Source organism: Scomber scombrus, chromosome 1 (genome assembly GCF_963691925.1).
Source record: "Scomber scombrus chromosome 1, fScoSco1.1, whole genome shotgun sequence".
NCBI lineage: Eukaryota > Metazoa > Chordata > Actinopteri > Scombriformes > Scombridae > Scomber > Scomber scombrus.
The window spans coordinates 11,770,547-11,795,810 of record NC_084970.1 but is presented as its reverse complement, the minus strand read 5'-3'; the positions used below and the strand labels follow the sequence as shown (position 1 = coordinate 11,795,810).

General features: G+C 39.3%; 1 protein-coding gene across 1 annotated transcript; it reads right to left on the bottom strand.

The window, feature by feature from the left end:
• Positions 1 to 7,238: 7,238 nt before the first annotated feature.
• Positions 7,239 to 23,366, bottom strand: LOC133981731 (ubiquitin-conjugating enzyme E2 Q2-like). Its single transcript, XM_062420576.1, has 13 exons — positions 22,675 to 23,366; positions 22,156 to 22,260; positions 17,921 to 18,043; positions 17,558 to 17,611; positions 16,511 to 16,651; positions 15,752 to 15,836; positions 15,109 to 15,169; positions 14,920 to 15,010; positions 14,767 to 14,825; positions 14,531 to 14,579; positions 14,316 to 14,411; positions 13,153 to 13,219; positions 7,239 to 10,522 (listed from the first exon to the last, which is right to left on the bottom strand). The coding sequence occupies exons 1-13, from the start codon at positions 22,831 to 22,833 to the stop codon at positions 10,491 to 10,493; spliced, it is 1,122 nt and encodes a 373-aa protein (XP_062276560.1). The 5' UTR covers positions 22,834 to 23,366; the 3' UTR covers positions 7,239 to 10,490.
• Positions 23,367 to 25,264: the final 1,898 nt, after the last annotated feature.

Below are 25,264 nucleotides of genomic sequence, written 5' to 3'. Positions count from 1 at the left end.
AGTCTGTACTGAGCTAAAGTATCCATTATCTAAATCTACAAAACCCTACCTAAATGTACACAGCAACTCCTGAGTTACAGAGTAGTAAGAGAGTACAGAGTAGTGGGGCTACCTTCCTTAAGGTCCGTCTAACTCTTAGGATACATTTTAAATGCAATAAAAATCTGTTTATTTAATCATGCAAATAGTGTAAATAGCTTTTCTTGTGGTGTTGGCAGCATGTATTCAAACTGCAAATACAAATGTATTAATTATTTAAGAAGAAACTACTTTTTTTTTTAATTACTAAAAATGTGAAACAATAAATATGATAAAGTTGACTGCACACAGACATACTATACAAGCAGAAATCACACCGCACATAGTACATGAAAAAAAGCACTTATGCCCTAATTGTCCTTCAGCTTTGCACTTATCATTAAGACTGCACTGTAATGTGGGACTTGTGGCTTAGTCCTATTCAAGCAGGTGTGACTTGTTAAAATGTGATCATCTCTAAGAGTGTCTGTTTTCAGAAGCACACAGAACATGTAAGAAGATACCTAAGATGTGATGAATTTTTATATAATCTTTGCATTAAGACGCTTGTAGATAATATCGCCTTGTACTATGGACTTAATGAAAAACACCATTAAAGGGGTTCAGAGCTGCATAGCTGAGCATTATTTGGGTGTGTGCTAGAACAAACAAAAGATTTTCCTGCTTAACTTAATATGATGGAAAAATAAGGAACCAACTAGCCTTGCATTAATCAATCTGAGGGTGTTTTCACATCTGCCTTGTTTCGTCTGATATGAATCGAACTCTAGTGCATTTTCCCCCATTGGTGCGGTTTGTTTGGGCAGGTGTGAAAGCAACAATTGCACTTGGGTGCGGACCAAAACAACTGGACTAAAGCTGTTTAGAAATGAACCCTGGTAGGGTTTGTTTGTGGAATGAATGATCCGATCCATCTGCAGGAAATATTGTGCATTTTGGACTAAACCAGCTCTTGTAGCCAGCTGCCCTATGCATTATGCCGGGGTGAGGAAGAGCTTTGTATTGTAAACATGAACTGAGGGTTGACCTCGAGCTACGATGAAATACGTTGCCTTCTCCTCGTCAGCCAACTGAAGGCAGCACATCTTCACATAATGCGAACCAATACATTGTTTGAGAGACGTTGCCTTGAAGTGCATGCAAATGTCTCATTTTGTTTACATCATATATATTAGTATATGGCCCAAGTGATGACTACAACTATACAGATATGCCAATTCTGTCAGTCCATTTTGGAAAGATACCTTGCAGGACCAAACCAAACTGACTCAAAGGCAAAATACAACAAGTAGCAACTCATCCGCTGATTTGGGCCAAAGCAAACTGCTCAAGACATGGAATGTGATATTGAAACTTCATATATTTTACAGTACACTGTAAACACACACTCATGCCTTCATGGGGGATGATAGAACGCGTTGACTGTATAGACAATTATGAAGGGTAATGCCAGAGTTTCAAATTGAGGGCCATGTTATAATAAATTGAGCTAAACATAGCTGACAAGAAAAAACTATTGAGTTATTTGATGAATTTAGACATCCTTTTAACTCCTGACCTTTCCTGGCAGGGAAAAGTACTGGCTTTATAAGATATACACCTGCTTTAATTCCAAACAAATCACAAAATGCTGTTTGTGTTCATGAAGATCCCACAGAACTTCTAATGAGATGAGAGAGTGCTGCTTCTTTAAGACAGTTTCAAATCGATGCTCAGACAATAATTCAGTTCCAGCTCTTCTCTGCAGTCGAGGGGCTGCATAAGGAAATCATGGTAAGATAGATGGTCCATTTTACTGAGATCATTGCTTTTCCTATTGATTGCCCAATGCAGGTCTAGCCTGAGTCCAGACATGGTGCTGAAGAGTTATATACATAGCAGCAGAGGAACATAACATGCACTCACTGCCCCGAGCTCTCCCACACAAACAGATGTTGATATAATGGGTGGTTTCAACTAAGTGAGCTGATGGGTCAGAGATGCAATTCAACTGAACTAATTCCCATTAAGATTGCCTAGCTACTCTTTACTACTTACTCAGGAGCTAGTTAGCAATCTGTCTTATTTTCTGTTTATTTTTCTTTGTTAGACAGCATCCATGTTTTTCTCTTCACAACCACAATACAGATGGCAACCTTTTTTGCTGTGATAATCAGTACACAAGCTATGCAAATGGTACGAGGCACGGCCTTCTCTGGACACTGTCTCATACAGGAGTGTTTGCTTTTGTTGTCCTTTTTTGTTCTGTCTGGAGGAAACTTTCTGCTACAGTGCCCACACAGTATTGAGTAAGCATCTGGAATGAGTCATAGCCCCTCTAATGGAAATCCATTTAGCTTGGTCTGAAGTATAAGACTGCGCAGGGAAGCATATCGTCACGCTGAACTGAACCCCGGGCTATCTTTCAGCACAGGCAGAACAAGCAAGTAACATTCAAGGTAAAAGCCATCCTAAACAATCAACAAAAAAAAGGTATTATTTGGTCATCTTGAGACCAAACATAGAGGAAGAGTAGATGTGTCTGCAGCTGATGCAGCTTGATTAGACAACTTTTTAGTTTTTACAGCTCTCTCACTTCATACCAATATGACATAGAACGTTTGAAGGAACTAATTATGTATTCTTTAAAAGGCACCTAGTCTTGTGTGATTGAAAACTGGGGGAAAATATCCAAAGTGTCCTCACTGAAAGACTTATCTGATTTGAATGAAAAGACCCATGAAGGCTGCAGAATATGGAGCAAAATGCAGATGCATGGATCATTAATATTTACATATACTTCAAGCCAGGGAGAATTGGATTTTGAGGCTGGCCTTTTAGTGTAATGTATGCCTTCTGGCTCTTGATTGTGATGTCGCTGCAGCCTGAGAGGCAAACTGCAAATACATTTGAAGTGAATCTTTTAATGGAGACATGAAAGAGGGCCTGTGAAGGTCAGTCACTCAGTGGTGCTGCAAGCAATTGTGTTCTCCTAAAAATGTTTGGGTTACTCGAAATTAAATAAGACTGGTTTCGCTTTCAAAGTGGTATTGAGTGCCTTGTGCAGTCTTCTCTTTTACCAGTGAAAATATGAAGCTTAATGTTTTCCCTGAGCCAGATGATCATAAACATTGCTGCTGGTGGATAAAAGCAGTGAATCACTAAAATGTCTTTTCAGGAATAAAAAAAGCACTGCATCTCATAAGATTGAACCCTTTTCATGATTTCAGTAACCTAGATTCATTAAACTGTTTCTGCAACATATAAAAACAAGTAAAACACCAAAATGGAAGTTACACGGTCATGCACATTATTTCCTGGTTATCTTGATGCTCAGTGTTTTCCAATGGAAGAGGTCTTAGCGTCCATATTAAAATGACACACGTGCTGAATGAGTAATGAGATCCATCACTTTTTTGTCTTTTTGCTCGTTCCCTTTTTCAAGTTTTACCATTTGTCTTTCTGTGTGTGTGTGTGTGTGTGTGTGTGTGTGTGTGTGTGTGTGTGTGTCCAAAAGATTTTGATTCATTTACAATTCTGCGCCTCATCACCGGCTCCAATTTATTTTCAAGTCCTTCAAGGTAAATCTGCCACTGACTGGTGATGAGCATTGACATACTCCCTTCCAAGGACACACCCAGAGACAATTAGGTAGATGAAAAACACAGACAGGACTATTAGACCACCAATTTGAACTATGTTCATTTTTCTTCATTCAATTCAAACATAATGTGGTTATTTAGAAAACACCATAACCTCAGACCTAAATTCCAAAATGTTATTTGCTCTTAGTGCGTAATGAATGAATGCCATGTTGTGTTCCAACAACAACAAGATGTGAGCTGTGGAGGTTTTTATGGCAGTATAATAACAGTGTCTGTGGGGATGACACCTGTCTTATTGCTCTCCAGATGCTCTGCTCTAACATCAGGTCATTCAGAGTCACAGTGGGATTGCGTCTTCAGCCCATGATTGTGCCATGTCTTTCAAAGCCAGACGTCATTACTGCAGCTCTGTGCCTGTGTTCTCAATTTACTCTAACAAGGCTCACACAGACCACTGTACAAGTGTTGCTTGTCTGTTAATATCAGGAAGCACCTGCTGTCTGTAAAAGCCTCTGGTTTGGTTCCCTTACTACTGCACTGTTTAATGCATCTTCAGGACACTGGCCGGAGAAGCTGGCAACAGATTACATTAATTAAATGAAACTGAAAAGGAGATAACTACAGGCTCTTGCAATTAGTTAACTACTAATGAGACACCATACTGTAGCTGTTTCCTTACTGCAAGCAATGCTCAATGAGGTGAGAAAGCATTTGATTGCAAGATAATGAATATAATTTACATGTAGGCTATATCATATTAGACAGTTAAAATAATGTTTGACTACAGCCAGGAAACAATTATTCTCTCCTTTATGCTCATTATTGTTAGATGGATCCAACATTGGTGGTTTAGGATTTTGAGCTTCTTTTAACACAGTTCACTTCACTTTCTTGACTGGAGTTTGATGAAAAGATTGATATAGTAGCTGGAGCCAGTAGCTGGCTAGCTTAGCTTAGCACTAAGATTTGGAAAAAGTAATTAGCAGCTAACCTGATTCTGTGCAATGCTAACACAGCAAATTGTTCTATTTTTACACTTTTTATATACATTAAACAAACAGGATATAACATATTGATTTGTGAGTCTGTATTCTGAGAGCAAATATGCCCATCTCTCAAAATGTCAAACTATTACTTCACATTTACATTTATTTCTTTGGCAGACACTTTTGTCCAAAGGGACGTACACATAAATTACAATCCAAGACACTATAGACCAAGAGGAAGCCTTCAAGATTAAGTGCATCAGCAACACTCCTGCCTCCTGCCTGAAAAAAGTGCCACAAGCCTGGCTTGTTCTTTTGAGAAAGAACAAGAGAAGGATCAAGCAATAGAGAAAGCGCATATAAGTACTCTCGGAAGAAGTGGGTATCCAAGCAATTTTTGCAGAAAGAAAGGGATTCTGCTGATCAAATCAAGTTTGGTAACATTCACCACAAAGGGACCACACAGGAGGAGAATTAGAACTGAGATTTCCTGCCTCACAGTGACAATAGTCTTTGTTCATTTGCAGATCTTAGTGGACAAGAAGGCACATGTAAGGGTTGTAGGTGGGTGCTGTGCAAATGGCCACTCTGTGGGCAAGCTTTAGTGACTTGAACTTGTGAGCAGCAACAGGAAATTCAATCTGAATCTGGGGTTACACTTGAGCATGGTATGTTACCGATGGGAGGCAACGCAGAGAAAGTCAAGCTCTGATGGACGCAGCCGTTATGCTGCAGGCTATCAGTCAACTCCTGCTGGTTCTGAATGCAGGCCACCATGTGCTTTGCTCTGGCCCAGGATGAGAGGAGGGATGAAAAGTCAGCTATTTCTTGCTGTCTCAGTGTGGGCGCTAGCACGTTAATCACAGAGATGCACAGTCTCTTTCCTCCGGGCCGAGAGCCTTGTCAGTCTCCTCACTGTGTTGCGTCTGAGGAGCACGACAGGCTGGACAAACCAACTGGCTGAAACTGGATAATGAGGCCTGCTCCTCTTGAGCAAAGAGGCCAATCGGCCAAACTCACACATAAACAAAAATAAAAACTGCTGCAATAATAGGCAATTAGCCTTCTGTTTACGAAATACTGAGTTCTCGTTTTCCTCCTTCTTACTACATTCTGGCCTTTTCATCCGGGTTTGCAATCATCCTCACACAGATAAGTGGTGTGGTTTGTTTGGTTTATTTATAGTTGTTGTGGTTGCTCAATGAACTGAATATGCAAGTCCACTTTTTTAAAGATGGCTGCTGTTGATCTTTAAGAGAACACATTTGCATGTGATTCAGAAATGCCATCATGAACATAAAAAGGCAAGAAAAGAGCTGGATAGGAATGGAAGACACTATGAATAACATGGTTTGAGTGATTTCTAATATCCATAACTATCCAGGCTGCAACATGATCGACCACACACTCAATAGAGGGCAGGTCATCTTTCCATCTACTTGCTCTCCTGTTCCTCATAAGAACTGATAGGCATTGATTCTGCTATTTATCACAGTGCTAACGTCTATGAGAGCATTTTACTGTAACAATTTCTGATGAGAGAATATGAGCCGTTCATATCATAGGGTATCCTGTCAATACCACTCTTACCACTTAAACAGATGACCTTATTAGTCATTCATTCAACCTTGAAGGAAATAAGCCACATAGATAAGAGCAGGAATGAGTGTTATAACGGAGCACCGACTGCTGATGTTACAAGAGGACAGAGTCACAGTACTTGAATGCCACCAGTGAGTTACAAGAGTGCTCCAGTACCATCTAGTGGTGGCTTCTAGGACACACAACCATTACAATACAAAGCCTATGAAACTTCCAACATGTTGCAGAGAAAGATGAAATCTATTATTACAAATACTAGGCATGCAAATCTGCTTACCACACTCGCTCTGCACCACTTTTCTCAGCCACTACAAGGTTCTATAAATCACCGCTCCCCAAAACATTAACTCCAAGTTTAGCCCATCCACTGCCCTCTGACTGAACTGCACAAGCTGTAACTCTTGTTTTGCATGTGTAATATGTTTCCACTTACCTGTGATGTCGCTGAACTAATTGAATTGAATTAAATTAAATTAAATCTAATATTAAGCCACAGTCCACACTTTTGATTTCAGTTATTGTACTTGAAATGCAAACCTGGGCGTTGGATGATTATCCAATAGTGGTTAGTATAATTTTAACAATGTAGGCTCCAATATGTAGTTTTTGTCAAAAAGGGTGAAAGTCAGTGTGTTTAATATAAATTGCACCTTTATAGATAAAACGTCACAAAGTGCTTCACAACAAAGGCCAAAAGTAAGACATAAAATACTACCTCTCTTTCAAACATCACGATTGCCTGAATCTTTTTGCCATGAACTCCATGTACTGGAAGGCACAAGAAATATATTACCTGCAAGGCCAAGATGCATTTGGAGTAGGGTGTAGCTCTGGTTCTAAGGTGGGTTGTTGATTGTAGCTAAAGTTGGTGTTCTTTCCCAGTCTATCAATATTATCAAGTATTCCTGTGTACTGGTATATACAACTTCATCCAATACCAGGCAGATTTTGCATAGGTTCCACATAGCAAATATTGTACTTTCACATTGGCTTTTGACAGGTTTTATTAAAATGAACAGCATGGAGATATTTCATAAAATTCTTTATTCATAAACTTGATGCAAGTTTACAAATTACTTTACATGGTCAAAATCACCCTTGCAATGGAAAAAAAGAAACCAAACCAAAAGCATGCTAACAGTGCATAACTTTATAACCCGGCCACCGCAGTTAATGAAGCAAGGAACCCAGAATCAGGCTAGTTCAGACCTCAGATCAATATGGCGCTTGCCAAAGCAGAAAAGGTTTTTGTTAGTCAGACAACTTGTGTTGATTTAAGAGAAGCTGTTATTCAGTGCACAAACATCTTGGGTACACTGTTATTCAATAATGTCAGGTTAAAGATATAGGCTCACAATTGTTCTGATGGCACACAAATCTAAACTGCTACTTTTTATTGGGAAACCTGGCATCTTCAAAGGTAATCCGAACATGTAGTACATGTGTCTCCTATAATATCTGACCTGTTTCAATAAGCAACGCACATGGAAAATTGACCGTGTGCTCTGAAAGGAAACCACTAGTTGAGTAAACAATTAATGCAAAAAATGGATACATCTAATCTTTTAACCACCCCAACCAACCACACTTTGCCTTCAGTAGCTTAGGGAAAAACACCCATTGATATATTGACATGCAAAATACAGCAATATCAAAGAAACAGGGTTGACATGTTCTTAACCCCTCATAAAGCACAGGATGATATGAAGGTGGGATCAAATCCCTGCTCCCGATATCTGATCATTCCAAAAACTTTCTTGGTAATTATTTATCAACCTTAATGGTACTCAGAAAATCTTAATCAAGTGTGTGCAATACGACAGCAAAACACACTGCAAAGCCTATTGGTGAGACGAGGGCATCATTTTTAAATGGCACCCCGAAAAATGATTGACACATTCAATCTCGCACTTTATGACGATATTCTGAAGCAATCCTTCGCAAAGTCAAGTGAGCAGTATGTATTCCTGAGTTTGCTTCTCCAGAGAATGCAGGGGTGAGCTCGACAATGTGACCAGAATGAAGTGATTAGTACTTTACCAATGGCATCACAACAGCTAACAACCATGCCAATGATCCGTAAGTCATGTTAAAGTTTTACTTGTGGTAAAACATGAAGGGAGTGTGACTCTTGTCATATCCTTAACAAATGTCAGACATGTGCTGGACATGAAACAAGCTGTTTTGTACCCATCTCTACCTGTTTAGAAGATATTGGTAATGTGACTGAGGTTAGTATTACTGAGAAAATTCTAAATGAACGCAAAAATGAGGAATGGCTGTATGAATTAGCATAACTAAGCTTTCTATGCTGGTTTTCAGGACAATATACTTAAAACAATGCAAATAACCACACAATAGAACACCCACAACAAACGTGTAACTGCATTAATTGGAATGCTCCACACAGTTTTCTGCATATTATTCACATTACATCAAAGATTCGGCGCGTGAGGGGTACAGCAGTGCTGAGAGTGGTTATGAATAGTAACCAGAGAGGTGGTAATGGGAAGAGCTGGGTCCTTCCTGTAGCAAATCTGAACAAATATTTATCAAACCTGAACAAATATTCTGGAAATGGAACAGACTCCAGTCGATCTTCCCAGGTGCGAAGCCAGTAGGTATGTGGTCGAGACTATTGCTGTGAATTTGAAACTCTGGCTGCTTTTTTAAACAGCCATGAGGTCAAGGAAAAGTCAGAAGGTAAAGGTCACTTTTTTTTCCCCAGACTATTACGACTGCAGGATTGGCAAAGTGGTCAGGATGTGAACCAGCTACAAGAACTAAGCAGATGATTACACTGTTAAGACTACTTTTCTTCAGTACAACAAAAGTCCACAAGACTGTGTCTTCACTGCATAGCCTTACTGAGGTTCATCCGGTTTGAGTGATTAGATATGAATAGCCGAACCTCTGGGAATGCCAGAAACAGTTGCGTCTACGCCATAATTGTTACGGCCATTTTAGTTAAGAGGTGCCATCAAATAAGGGGAATGGTACTGTCATTGTTGCCAATAACACAAGGATTACAAATCAATATATAAAAAAATGAACAAAACCGCAGTAGTCATTAAGCTTACATAAGAACATGGTGTACTTTTGTTTCCTTCTGCAAGAGTACCCATGAAGCAACTCTTTCTTATTCTAAATGGGTCTTGAGAAGTTGCAGTTGCCCCTGCTGTTAATAGTCAAGGGTATATACTAATACAGTCTCTGCCCAGCCAAAGACCCAGACAAGGTTACATTATAAACAATTAAATCCTTTTGCAGAAATACAAATTTACATGTTTACATGTGGAGTTAAAATCAACTACATTACAGTGTGAGCCAATCCCAACACACCCCTACTTTGCCTGGTCATGTTCCTTTTGTTTCCAGCCTCGCCACACACTAATCCTCCCCTTGCAGGGAGTGGTCCAGTAGCTGGTTGTGATGATGATGATGATGACAGTGGTCTCCAACTTTGGAGCTAAGAAGGATGCTGTTCATTATTATGGGCTGTCCCACCCAGGTCTGCAAAGGTCTCTTTATCTTCCTCCCAACCTCAGGGCTTGAAGCTTTAAAATATATGAGGTTTGAAAGCGAGCTAGCCTCAGAAGCATGTTATTCCAGAGGAGGGATCTTGGCATTACAAAGATAATACATGAGCACAATATTACAGAGGCTGTCCATGGAGAGACAGGTGGTGGTGGTGGTTCCTCCCACCACCCAGCATTTATATCTCCGTTCCAGCCACCACTGCATCATATCCGGGAATGTCGCATGCCATTCTCAGATCCAGTATGTGGCCACACAGGCAGTGTGCAGCGCCGGGAGCGTCAGACTGCCACTGCTTGAGGATAAAATCATGCTGCACCTTTCAACTTACAGCCAGTAAGTAACCTTGGCATGCTCGCTGCCAAAACCAAATGGGGACTTTGCAGAACGTTCGAGTCCACTGTTCTCCTGGAGTATGGGATGAATGTCGCAATGGTAAAATGAGATTGTTTCAGACAATAGATGTACAGAGAGATAAATATCTGAAGAGAGGAAAACCTTGCGAGCAGCTGATGGGCTTGGATGTAAATTTCAGGTGTGTGTGTGTGTGTGTGTTCATGTGCTAGTTTGTGGGTGGTCACTGAGGAATTTGGTTTGGAGTTCAAACTCTCATGTAGAGAACAAAATGGTTTGTACGATTAAAAAAAAAAGAAAAAAGAAAAAAAAGAATTGGTCGCAAGGAAAAGGGAAAAACAAAAATCTAAGACATATGGTCCCAGTGCAGGAAAGGCAAGAGTCTGTTTTAGCCATCCTCCTTTGGGGGTGTGTACCAGCCTTGAGGAAAAAGCACAACAACAGAAAATGACGATACATTAGGAAAAAAAGAAAACAATACACTGTTGCCAAACTCATCACCAACAGTATTGCAGGCAGTTACATATTCATACATTCACATGCACAATACTCTTTAGTGTAGGGGTGGGTAGAAATATCGATTCATCAATGCATTGCAATATATTTTTTCCCAATTCAATATCGATTCATTAAATCCTCTGAATCGATTCAAGCCCCTGGCCAGTGGGGGCGCAGTGAGCAACACCTTTGTGTGATTAGCGTTGTACTCGACCAAACAACAACATGGCAACCGAAGCAAACTTGTTGACGGAATACAGTCTACGTGACGGAGTCAATAAATGAATGGGGATTAACGGAGAAAGTACCAGCAATTGTCACCGACAATGCCGCCAACATCAGACATCCCAACTCTCCGGGAGTCTCCCGCATATTGATAGCGGCTCCCTGACGCCCGCAAATGAGACGTAATCTCCCGGAATCTGGAGTAAACGAGCAAGAGTGCGCACTAGAGACTGACTGCGTGTGTGAGTGTATGTGTGACTATAAATGCAGCGTGTGTGAGAGCAAAGCGTCCTCCTTATAGTGATTGCCCCCCCCAAAAAAAAAAAAGTTATTTCACAATTGCCAAGAGAAAAGAAATATAATTTAAGTTTACATGCACTTAACTTCAGTGTTAATACAGTATTGCCATATTTGTTTATTTTTGTACTCCGTTTTCAATATTATTGTGCTAATGCTTTATTTTCAGATGTTTTATTGCTCATAAATGTTATGAGTTATACCATGGCTGTTCATATGGGCATGAAAATAAATAATTATTTTAAAATTACCAACAGGTACTTTAATGAATTATTTGTGTATTTCTACTTATTACTGAATCGATATCGAAGCATTTAAATTAGGGATGCACCGAAAATTCGACCACCGGAAATATTCGTCCGAAAATGGCCCAAAAGCGCATTTTCGGTTTTCGGCCGAAATACTTTTATCACCGAAACAACACGGCCGAAACAGCTAACTAAAGAGATCAGCTCCTCTGATGCATCTGTAGCAGACGTTATTCCTTTAATTGCAGCACTAAAGTGTAGTACACTCTTAGAGTCTGTGAGCACACGTTTCACTGAGATCTAGTTGTATCCTCTGCACTTCATTGCGACTGTACTTGATCCGCGTTATAAAGATCATTACTTGGATGTGGGATTAAAGCAGCGCGCACGAGAAATGATCCGGGCCGCGATGGATGCAGAGAACCCGCTTAGAGACGGAGAAGCGCACAGCACAGTAGAAGGTGTGTGTGTTTGTGTGACTATAAATGCAGCGCGTGTGAGAGTAAAGCGTGCTTATAGCTCTGTGTTGCTGCTTATTAGACCGATACCGATTGCACCCCTCCACCAAGTGTAACACTAAGTGTTATTTTTAACTTAATTTAATTTTATATTGTGCATTGTTGTATTGTCATTGCTAAATAAATATTTTCATACTTTTGTAATTGATTTATTCTTTGAATTGCAATGCCTTTATTTTAGTGAGGTTAGTACGCAGTCATAGCCATAAATGCAATGGTACTAATAATTGGCATAATAATTTCTTTCGGTGTTGCGGTTTTCGGCCTTGGTTTCCTCATTTTCGGTTTTCGGTTTCGGCCAAGAATTTTCCTTTCGGTGCATCCCTAATTTAAATCAATATCGAATTTAATCGATATCGAATTGGGACCTAAAGAATCGAAATCGAATCGTGAGATTCTTAACAATACCCAGCCCTACTTTATTGATTGCAGTAAAACATCTTGTCATTGTGAATTGGTTTTAGTGATTATTGATAGAGACTTCCCCATTGACTGTTATAGATAGGGGTTTGATACATTGCTCATGTAAACACAAGGGTTGCATTACAACTTAAATTGAAAAGACAGGATTGGAACCTGGATTTAATCCTAAAATCTGACCCCTTTAATACAATTAATGGTTTCTGATACTGTTTGGTAGTGCTGTATTAGTCATGTCGCAAACAGCAATAGAGTGGGCCAATACTTTAAATCATGATCAGTTGACAGAAAACGCAATTGTCACATGAATTACTCAAAGTGAAGCTCTCATTTTTATATTCTTTTTATGTTTGATACAATTAAATATAGCTCAATAGAGTAGCCCAATTTACATACTCTCACCTGCACTTAAATGTAGTGTTGGCTGTTGTTCCACCTATTACATGCTTACACCAAATAGTTGTCCAAACTATTATTTAGCACATATACCTTCCATAATCGAACAAACACTTAAAAACACTAGCTGGTGTGCTTCTGTTGTGTTGGTAAAATATTTGACCTTCAGTGTAAACTATGATACATGTGAGGAATTAAATTGTGTTGTCAGTAACAAACAATAAACAGTTGTGGTGACTGCACAAGTGTGGATTTAGATCGGCTGGTGTGAAATCAGAAGTAATTGAGTGCAATAGTGACTACATACATGTAAATGTTATCCGTGTTTGGTACAAACACACCAGTGTAAGCACTCATTTCCCTGCGCTTTGATGCATGGGAGGGATTTGGTTTCAGTAAACAAGGTCAGAATTACACTCTGTATGAAACTTGAGACAAAAACACTCACCGTTCTTTTCGTGGATCTGAACCAGGGATTTGTAGGACTGCTGTGCTCTGGCAAGATTGTACTGGTTCTGCATTCAAAGATGAAAATCAAGTCAACTTTAGAGTGTGCACTGCGTTTATGATGACAGTACAGAACAGGAAAAAGCACTGACAGCTGTTTTCTACAAGCAAAAAAAAAAAAGCTTATCGCACAATCTCCCATTTCAAAAAGAGAACTGTCTGTATGGTGCAGTTCAATGAACACACAGTCTCCCCTTGTTTGGTTATTCCTACCAGGTGGCTTTGACACACACACACGCCTGGTTATTATAACCAGTCACATAAGACCTGGCTCTGCACCTGCACTTCAGCACACATCACTGCTAAACAACAGAACTACAAAAGACATTATGAAAATAGTGATATACTTTTCATACTTCATAACTTAATGTCACAACTTCCATTCTACAATCATATGTATTTATGGATCTTTACAATTACAAACAATGCTAACAGTATTTACAGTAAGAAACTGCAGAAATACTATAATGACCATACAGTAACTATGGATATTGAAGAAACCCCTTTTAAAGTGTTACACCCCATTCACCCTAGATCAGTCAGACTATCTTTAAGTTGTATAAGGGATAATGCTCTTCATGGCGGTTGTTTTCCAGTACTGAAAGACCTTTCATACAACTGTCAGTAAGTGGATGCAACATCTCACTCAACCTTTACATGCTGTCATTGAAAAACGTGCACTCGCAAAACAAGCTAGGGTGAAAACTATTCTAATTTTAGGATAGAAGGGTTAAAAGATCAAATTATAGGGAAAATAACTTCGCATATTCATTATAATGCGAACATTATGCAATAAGAGCTTAAAAATAAACAGTGCTCCATTTGCCCTTGATCCCCAAAGAGAAAAACTATTTCAGTAACTTTTGTTAAAGGCATCCAGTCGGCTTAAAATAGCTCCTACAATGAAATGACGCAGAGATTTAAATGTAAGGAAAAAACATGTACTTTTTCCAAATAATCTTGATCAAATTTGCCTGTTACACTTGACTACTATCTGAGAGGGGAAAGGAAAAAGAGAAAAGGATGAAATGAAACAGTGATATCAACCTATTACAGGACATTTCCTGACTTGAAATGAACCTTTGCTGCTGCTTCCTCACTTACTTTATTGGCTCCAAACTGCACTCTGGCTTTTCCTTTGACTAAAGTGGCATTGATCTGCATGATGACAGACTCAATGGAATAGGCACTGCTCCAACCCTGCAATCAGGAAGCACAGTGTCAATAAGAGTAAACAGATGTAAGTACAATGCATTGAAACACATAAAGCAATGCAAATTGACTTTCATTTTATTTTGAAAAAAATACATTTGACATACCTGTTTGGTGAGAAGTTCCATGCACAGGGCGCCTCCTCCGAGAACGTAACTAAAGCAAAGATAAAATAAATGAGCAGAGGAAGCTTTTTCAGAACAGCGAAAGAAAGCCCTCTTCCTGTTTGTATGTCTGCACTTTTTAATCCCCCCCGGTTTTAATCCTATAAACTCTGCTTCAACTTGAAAACGGACTATGGGGATGGAAGAAACTATTAAGTGTGCATGCTAAAGGAACTCACCCTCCAGAAAGCACAGGCGAAACTACCCGGACAAACGGTGGATCAAAGGGGAAATTATCCTGTAGACACAACCGGCAAAAATTGTTCATTTAAAGACTTCAAAGACTCCTGAATGCTTAAATATTTAATTTTCAATAAGTCAGTTTTACTCACTTTATATGAGAAGTTTAGTAAAATGTAATCCATTCCTTCCTTTTCCTTTAAGACTTGTAAATCACTGTGTAAGGGGCTATCTGGATCCACTCTGTTGGCATTAAATTATGTTCGTAAGTCAGTGTTTACGCTGACACAGAAAAAACAAAACAAAAAACATGATTTTTTTCGTGGATCTAAGGTACTTACGTCCTTAGTTTGACGTGCCATTCATACAGGCTGTCGTTAACAAGCTCGACTGAATAGATACCTGCAAGAGAAATAGATTAAATAATAGTCTTTAGACATCTCTCATTGCAAGACCTAGTAACAACTGTAATAATTGAATCTCCCTTTTCATTCTATAAACTAAACAGTAATGTAATTTAACAGGTACCTCCAGTCTCATACCACTGTCAGCTAATTCTGCATCAGTTCTTTTGTTGAAAATTTATCAAAATGGTTGGTATATCTGCATAATAAGACTTCAAAATGGGTTTCTGCCTACCGCATAAAAATTTGGTATTCATATTTCAAAGAACACATTTTTCTTTGCCTATAGCCATTACTAAAGCACACGAGTTGTTTGCAAATAACAGTGAGCGTGGGGTTGACCTCATACAAACAAGATGTAAAAGGGACTTTTTGAATTCTAATACTCATATGCTTTGCTCAATACATCATACCTCTTGTGTTGCAATGTTTATATTTACCAATACACATCTATCATATTAAGAGAATATAACGGATGGTGACTGTTTGTAGGTCTGGATCTGTGTAGTTTTCTTTTTTGCGATTTTTCTTTTCATTCACATCTGCTCCAAAGTACAGACCTCTGTGTGGTGAGCATTACCTGTCTTGTAACTCTGAGACCTGTAGATCTCTCTAAGCTCCTTCATCAGGCGATCAGAGGCTTGCACTGAACCAGACACTGCTCCCTGCAATAATAATAACAATAATAATAATAATAATAATAATCATTAAACAAAAAAAATAAATAACAGGTGTAACAATGCAGACAAAGAACACCATGAGGGTAAACCTGTCATCTGTACTCAATGCAGGCCAACATCAAAGAGAAAGCACTATCCTGCAAGATGTCACTATTTATTTCTCTATAACCCTTGAGACTATTTCACCAATCTACAAAATATTATATATATATGTATATATACACACACAAAATAAGTGCATGAAAAGCTTGGATCATTGGCTCCTTAGTTAGGACTTAACTGTATTTTTGATACATTGCAGATACAAGGACAGGCACATAGTTGAGCCACTGAACAGAATGATGAGCAAGCTGAGAGCCAGAACAAAAACAAATAATTGCATACGTTTATGCTGCCTTGAAAGGCAAACACTGAAATAAACCTGTACATTTGCTGTATATACTTATAGTTAATAAGCAGGTCACATTCCCCACTGTCAGATAAATTAATGACATATCTTATAACTGCCTTATTTTTCAGCTTTTATTCTTCTAAAACGTTCCCATTTGTCATTCAATTATTTAAGCGGATGCCCTAAAAAGAACTGACAAAACAATTAGCATACATATATTTTATATACAGACATCAATCAAAAATGGTATCTACCACAAAGGACATACATTCAAGTGGTCCTGCCTCTGGTTCTTTCGTATCTTCTCCAAGATGGCCAGATTCTCCTTCTCGATGCCATCATCCTCTGATTTTTTCCCATCGACAGGCTCCTCCTCTTTCATTTCATAGTGGTCCAGATCCTCTATGTCCTGGGTTATATTTGATATGTCAGGCATTCTTACAGCACAGTATACTTTACTAAATGTATCATGACAGCATGCAATTTGAACAGCGTTGCTCTTAAGAACATGTCTGACAATGATGGGAGGAAAATACAGCAGTATTGTCAATAGGGATTTTGGGGGGGGGGGGGGGGGGGGTTTGATTCTGAGGTGGATCTCCATGCAGACGTGGAAGACTCCACTACGAGAACAGTGCAGCCCCCAGTAGTCTATCTTATCATTCATCTTCAAAAAAGGCAGCAGTTGCGGGTATTTTTTGATTCTATGATAATAAATAATTTTAGCTTTTGAGGGAAATCTTTACGTTACTTAATGTTGTTAATTAATTGTTAATGTTCTTAGACCAACTGTGAGGTGAGGAAAATAACTCGGTGCTCACTCTGTTTCACCTCAAACACCCTGCACCTGCTCAGTGTCTTGTACAGCGATGTGTTTCCCTGGAGCTAACAGTGCAGCAGAGAGGCTGCTCTCCACTGCTGCAGACATGATGTTAATAATAACACAGTGGAGCACTCCACCTCCCCTCATTTTGTTATTCTCATAAGACTGTAAGACGTTTTAGACTTAATTAATTAATGCAATTACCTCTTTAAAATAAAAAGGCTGCGGTCAATTTATCTTAATTGCCAGTTATGTTTCATATTTTATTTCAGTGGCGTGAGGACACCTTTGGCACACAGTATACTGGAGCAAGATATCATCATCATCCAGATCATTCGATGGATAATCAGTTTTGAATCGAGAATCAATTCTAAATCAAATCAGACACTAAGGAATCAGAATCAAATCATGAGATTCCTAAAGATTCCCATTCATAATCTGCACCACGCACCTAGCACAGTATGTCAGGGTTTTTTTTATATAATAACTTACCTCTCCCATCTCCTCCTCCTCCTCTTCTTCGGATGTGACCTCTTCTGTTCCATGCTACACACACACAAGCACCATAAGACAAGACAATAAGTCAAACTGCATACAGTGAACAAAGTAGTGTGCAAGAGACTCAATGAGCTGGCTTGTTCTTCTATGTCAGAAGAGCAGTGTGCACTGACTGCGACCACAGGACGAGTCTACTGATAAACTTGGAGAACATCATCTCAGTTATAATATAAACATGCAGTGCATAATCCTTAATTAATTAATTATTTCTAGCCAGTGTCCTGGTGTATCATACTATACCAGGCCATTGGGAGGTACAGTACGGTACTTGATAAGAGCAAACTAAGGAAGCCTTGCCTTTCGGTCTTGTGCCACAGGTCCTGCAGGGAGGGGCTGATCCAGCATCTCCACATCGGGATGTTGAGGAAGGTTGTACAGCCGGCAAAGGTCACAGATGAGCTTCTTCAACTGCTGCAAAAGCTAGTAAAGATAAACCACAAAAAGGAGGTTAAAGAAAGTGGGATAAATCGTTCAAGATTGCAAACAGTTACACAACACCACCACACAGCAGACATGTAAACATCTGGCAAATAGCTACTGGTGACAATACTATTATTCATGAGTTTGTGAGGCAAAGAAAAATGACGTTTACATCATTCACCAAGCAGTGTGTTGAAATGTATTTTAACTACTATCATGGGATACTGTAAATCTATCAGAGAAGCAATGTATTTAGGCTAATTACTTAAATAAGACTAAACATTTTTACACAATGTATTATTGTAAATAAATAAAAGAAGACTACACAGTCATTAGGCTGCCAGTGTGCCAGTATGTTCGGTTCGGTTTTTGCAAATTTAGTGCAATTCAAATATAGCATGCCACGAAAACATCAGTGCAACAGTAAAAAACTGATCTTATCTATCAACAGGAAGGCATAGCCTTTCTCTTACACAACAGTGTATTTTTATATAAATGCAGACTGTAGTGTAGAAGTTATGGATAATTTCCTTCTGTCCAAAAAACCTGACAACAACCCTATAAAAAGCTTATTTTGTGTCCTACAAACAGAGTATGCAGCATGGATAAGTAGGCTAACTAAGCAGTCATTACATACATAGTAGGGATGGGCATTTCAAGCAAAACTACTGATCAATATTCACTGGAAACTATTCAACCATTCTTTGAAGATCCCCACCACCCCTCCAACACATGCTCACACACACACACAGAGGGAGAGAGAGAGACCCAAACACCATTTTCACAGCCATCTTTTTATTTTGATATCATGTTCTTTAGTGATGCAATGCGTGTCTCAATGAGCAAGAATCTACTACAGAATCCAATTAAACTGTTAAACCCCCCAAACCCTTTAAAACACAGAGTATAATGAAGTGTGCCACTTCTTTCCCCATAAAACACACAGATAGAAATTGATCATTTCTCTCCGACAGGACAGGTTATTGGCAATCAGCCTGTCATACTCCAACTCAGTATGTTTAAAGCAGCATGGTCCTGACTCTTCAGGTCTAAGAAAAGCTAACAAAATCCTATATGCCAACAGCAAAGCCAAATAAGGGAAAATTATTATTTCTAGTACTTCTCACATAACAACATATCAGTGTTAATAGAGCTCAAAAGGTGCTTGTGAAAGTTTATCTTTTCTATCAATATCTCATCAAACTGGTGAAAATTTGTGCTGACCCCAACTAAGCCATAGTGATACTGACTGTTTCTAAACATGTCTAAATTCTGAACATACCTGAGTGACAGCAATGTTCAACTCCATATTTTAATTTTTTTAAATGAGCATTTCCACATGGTCGGAATGAAGATGGGAGCGCTGTCTGTTAACAGTAAGTCCTGCTATGGAAAACACCCTCTCTGGTGACATTGACGTTGCAGGCACAAATAAGTATGCCCTTCTTAATTTCGCCAGTTGTGGATATTTATTTGCGTTGGTTTTCCACCAGTCCATGGGATCGATGAGGAAGGGTGGGCACTTGTCCTGGCAGCACTGGTTTAGTTCAGCAGTTATTTCCATGTTGTAATCCTCGGCAAACAGGACTGCGATGGCAGACACAGCATCATTTTGTGGTTTTTGGCCAACAGCTCGGTTTCATCTGATTCAACTGTGACCATCTCTTCCATGCCCTCGGGCCTGCTCAAGAGGAGATTGCACACCTCTGCCTTCACAGCGAGTTTAACTTCATCAGTTGTTAACCTCAGGTGTTTGTGCCTCAGAAGGATGCAATGTATGCAACCTTGCAAGCCTTGCTGACATCTGCAGGTGCAAGTCGTCGCTCCAGTGAAGCAGACATGGTGTGCTTGAATTGAGACACTTTGGGTAACCCTCTTTGGAATTCTTTGAGGTTTTTTTTTGACAGAAGAGCTGCTTCAATGGGGTAAACCGTGGAGATGGATACTCCAGTTTCTCCACACAATGCAGTACAAGCACATTTCAGTGAGAGAAGCACTGGTATGAGCTCTTCCATAAAACCTGCAGCTATCATCAGTAAATTCAAGGGTTCATGCATCTAATAGTTTGGTGAACGCTCTTTCTGACGTGACTGCAGATACTGACCATCTTTGCTCAAGCAACGGCTGGAGCACATCATGAGTAGAATTTCATTGCGTTCAGCAGTGATTTGTGCTCAGACAAGCTCTGAAGTTGTTGCTTTTGTTTCAGTGCTTCTGTTGCGGTTGTATTGTGACGGAAATAAGAAACCAGGAAACTGACAGATGCAACCACATGGTTTATCTGTTGAAGCCTGAATCCATCGTTTATTCATGACATGTTCTGGCGATTACTTGGAGTGAATGTGCAAAACAAGGCTGAGAGTCACATTCCAGGCGTTCAGTGTTGGCTAGCATCATCTTGGTTATCATGTATGGTTGCTGTGGCTTTTCTGTTTAGAGAATAGTGTTCAGTAGCAGTGGAAAGCACATTTGCCAGGTTTTATACAACTCCAGCATTACTTTGGTCTGCAGAACAGCACCCTATATTTCCCAGCTGAATATGTAATGACAGGTGACTATTACATATGATTTAGTTATAAGTGATGTCCATGAATACGTTGTCAGAGACAGTTTTTCAAACTCACCAACGGACTGCACAGCTCACTTGCATTATTTTCATATTGTTTCTCCAGTTTTGCAGTTATATATTTTCATGTTGGGACTGTAAACTCAAGGTTTAAAAATGCCATCACCCTTTGAAAACCCTTCCCTTCAACAAAGCTGATTGGAAGCATTTCTTTAACTATCAACTTTGAGATGAGGGCTGTTGTTTGCTCTACACGTCTACTGTCAAACTTACTTTGTCTAACAATATAGCTAGCTATCGATTGTGGTTCTGTGAATGGCCACCCACCTTTTTCTGGCTGCTTTGCTCTCAAATGGCCGTGCATAGTTATAGACCTGTGATATGCTAAGATTACCTGGCAGTTTGCACCACACCTCATTTTAGTTTATTTTTCAAAGGAGTTCTACATAGAACTTGTTGTAGTCTTTGCATGTTTGTGCATTAGCATCTAGCCCATCTCATAGCGCTTTAGCAAATGCTGTATTGCCCTTGTGCGGAAAAGAATGAACGTGTGAAAACTGAATGCATTTTATCTGCGACTGGTTGTAACTAATGTTGATACCAGACTCTGGTTAGAAAGAAGGGAAAATATTGTTTAAGACAATAGTCACATTAAGTATTCGATTTTTATAAGTTGTTGAGCATCCCTGATAAAAGATCAGCTTGTCACATTTAGTCCCCAAAGACTATCCCGATAATCTAAAGACGCAGCCATATAAGAACAGAGTCCCACACATTTCTGTAGCATATGCAAAATGTTTGTGTTTGAAAGGCCATACTGTAAGAAAACTTAAATAAGGCCCTATTTTGGTAAACCTTGGGAATATGACAATGAAATGGCAAAAACTCATTGTCAGTGAACACTCTCAAACAAGTCTGACATTGCAAAAAAACCTGCAAAACAACATTAAAAGGACAAAAAAATGAATGGTGGATAATTAATATCCAATTCTAAGTGCACTTAGTATTTAAGCATTTAACATCTAAATAAGAGCCAGTATAATCAGTCAAAGCCAAAAATAAAGCAGCAGTTACAAAAGATTATTTAGCACCACAATTATCAGCCTCCTTCTGACACAGCAGGTTGACATGATGTCACAATAATGCAAAGAAAATGCTCCTGCTGTGAGGCAGCCTGGTCAATACTTGTTAAGCCATGCAATGCAGTTAAGTCTCTTTTCACCCAGTCATGTGTCAAATACCACACACGTGCCATGAAAGCGTTTTGAGTGAGGCTATATCAAATCTGTTATGATATCTGAGGATCATTTTTGAAACTTCTCTGGGTATTAAAACGGTATGTCAACTTGTAACTAACTGCTCTTACCTTATAATTAAAAGATGATCCAGTGACAAAGTACATATCTTTGGGCAAAATGTTGGATGACAGGCTTTGAGTTCATCCTTTTACAATGCATCATAAAACTGTCAGCAGATTCTCACTACCTGTACAGAAATCCTGTGTTTCAGTGACATAAAGGTGAAACAAGTGAATCACGATCATTACCAGGGTGCTGCCTTTTCTCACATCTTCCAAACGCTCCAGTACTTGTGTTAGGCTTGGGTCATCAGAGTCCACAAACCATATAGGCGGCGTAGATGGATACGACTCCTAAACACAGTTTAACACAACAGAAACAAGACAGTTAGCTTACAGCAATGCGTGTGACCTAGCTTATGTGCCTGTGTGTCGCAGGGTTTAACACGGTGTCTGTAAATAACTTATCATTTAGGTTGACGACATTAGCATTCAGAGTACAGTGTTAGCTAACAGCTAGGGTTTCTTATCAATAGTTTGTAATGTAGGACTGTCATACCAGCAAAACCTGCAACCTATGCTGCGTAGCTCCAATTCACACTGGCTAATGAAACTACGCAAAAACCCGTTCCGCATAGCATCAGATTATTGCACAGTTGTGGAGGTAGCCTGCTACCTGATTTAGCAAGTTAAACAGCTAACTTTAGCTCGCTAACGAACAACACGGGACGCGTATAAATCCCGGCGCTTGTATTTATGTCCACTTACCGTTATGTTACAGTGGATAATTAACAGCTTTTCCCCAGTTACATTAAACTGGCAGCTCAGCTCATCTGGCTTCCAGTCAATGATCCGGAATCGTTCGTGGTTTGGATCAAAAATGGACTCCAAAAACTTCAGTTCGGCCTTCAGCCCCGACACCGACATCTTCCACGCATCTCCGGCCGGGCCGCTGGGGAGGGGGAGAAGTCGGGACTTAGCTTTTAGCTAGCTAAAGCCACAACGCAAATCTCACAACTAAATCTGTTTTTTTAAAAGTGTCTAAGTGGCGTTGGGGTGCCCCGTTGGATAGAGCTGGACACCCAGTGTCAGCTATCAAACTGCGCCCGGTCACCGTTTTGGCGCAACCTGACAGACTTGCCGATGAAGTAGCTTACGTTAGCTAGCTTGCAGTTAGCGTTTGAAACAGCGTTAGCAGGGCGATGCTAGCCCGCTGTTGTTGTCTTTCCGTCTATTGTTGTTGTCTGCCTATGATAACAACATGTTAACGCTCTCACTGTGTCCCGTGGCCGTCTCCGCTCAGTCCCATCGGACAGCCCTTTGTTACCTGCTTAACTGGGAAACACACATATATAAATTCCCAGGATCTTAACTTATATCCCGATGAAGGGAAAGTGTTTTTCATCCCGGTGCTCAACTGTAGCTGGCCTCTTGTGGGGTTTAAAGATGGCGTTCTGCAATCTCCCTGTTCCCGCAGAGTCCCAGCATTCAGCGCGTCCTCACTGTATCTGAAGAGCAGAGAGGAAAAAGTTCACCACAGTGGATACATTGAGTTAATCAAACCTCTGTCTGTGTGGGGGACACACAGACTTCTATGAAATTTATTTTTAATTGAGGTAAAAGATCAGACTACAGTCAAATCTGAAGCACAGCACTTTGATTGATGGGTCCCTCTGTTTAATTTTTGCTCTGATGCCACCAAAGATGGGTTGAAATTATTTAGATTGCGTTGCCACTGAAATAATGATTGAGGTAGTGTCAGTCAGAGAGTTGGATTGATTTGTACTTGTAAGTCAGTATATTAGCTTTCTACTAACATCAACATCATCAAACAGACACATTTTATGTTTACAAGTTTGAATAAGGCTACTTAAAATTGTAATACTCATTTGTGACGTAACTGTTCTCTGTTTATCTTAACAGGCTTGTCATACAAAGGTGTCTGTCATTAGATCTTCAACTGAAAAATATCAGGTGCAACAGTGGTTAGTTAAACCCCACTAATAGCCTCTTAGGTATACATGGTACATTGTATAGCTAAACCTGTCAAGGTTTTAATTGTAATTCTCACACATTTGTAAGGGAACAAAATCAAGATTGCTCAGGTCCCAGTGCAGTAAGATGGTAAAAATAAACAAGAAGCAACACACATTAAAATTGCCCAAATATTGATATCATAATATAATGTAATAATCGTTATGCAAATTATTTCATTCCTTCAGCCATAAGGCTGTTAAATGCTCAAAATGCATAACAAGCATAACCCACTAATCTTGGTTCTTTGAATCTCGCTTTTCACTGTGTGTCACTGGTTGGTGCTGATGTTGTGAGGATGATGATGCTGTTAAGATGCTTGATTGTGGATGACAGCTGCTGTATGTATTGTTGTCTTTAACTATATCTTATTCTATGTATTATGAATGGGCTGACTGTAGAAATAAATTGCCTTTTTGGGACTAATAAAGTATTCTGATTCTGATTCTAATAATAAATACTATATTAACTAAAAGTATAAATCTTTTTAAATTAATGTGACTGTTCTTATTGGTTGGGGTTGAGGGGACTAGTGAGTTTGGTAGAACATTTAAATATTAGCAAGGAAAAAGGATCATGTCTAGGGATAGCCCTGTTATAGAGGAATGACATGCATCAACTGCCCCGGGGTCGCAGAGCTTCAGGGGACTCAAGAGCCCCAGGTTGACTGTGCATCAGTTGTGTTTCGGTAATTTGATTTCTTGCAAATTTGTTTGGGAATTTGCACCACAAAATTACAATACCAGCTGGGTTCTGCACAAGCACATAATCTTGTGACCCAATCTTGTAGATGTACTCTGTGTCAAAATCTTGTTTGAACACTTTAATTAAATTTGTACAGACTAATTGAAATACAAAACACTTGGGCCAGGTAGTGTTCAAATATAGGAGATCTTACTTACCTTTTGCAAAATATATGTGCTCTCTGCTTGATATGAACTTGTAGGTAACAGGGGCCAAACTGCAGATTTTGGCCTGGAGCCACCAAACTGTTCAGCCATGATAATCACAATTTTTTTTCTTTCATTAATAAAAGGAAAAAGCCAATTACCTATTACAGTCAGCATATTCTATGTGTATGTATGCATATGTGTGTATTTGTCAAATAAATTATTAAATAGCAGATTAATATGTTTCTTTCAGTGTTTCGTCTAACTTTCTGCAATATAAATTAATTTAAATGTAAAATATCACATCTTAATTATCAATAATAATAGTACAATAGTATAGTAAAACTATGAAATGATGTGGCTGCTCACCTCCAGCCCAGCAGCCATTTTTACACTGTCTTATTCACACTGGGTTATAAAAAAATCTACTCCTC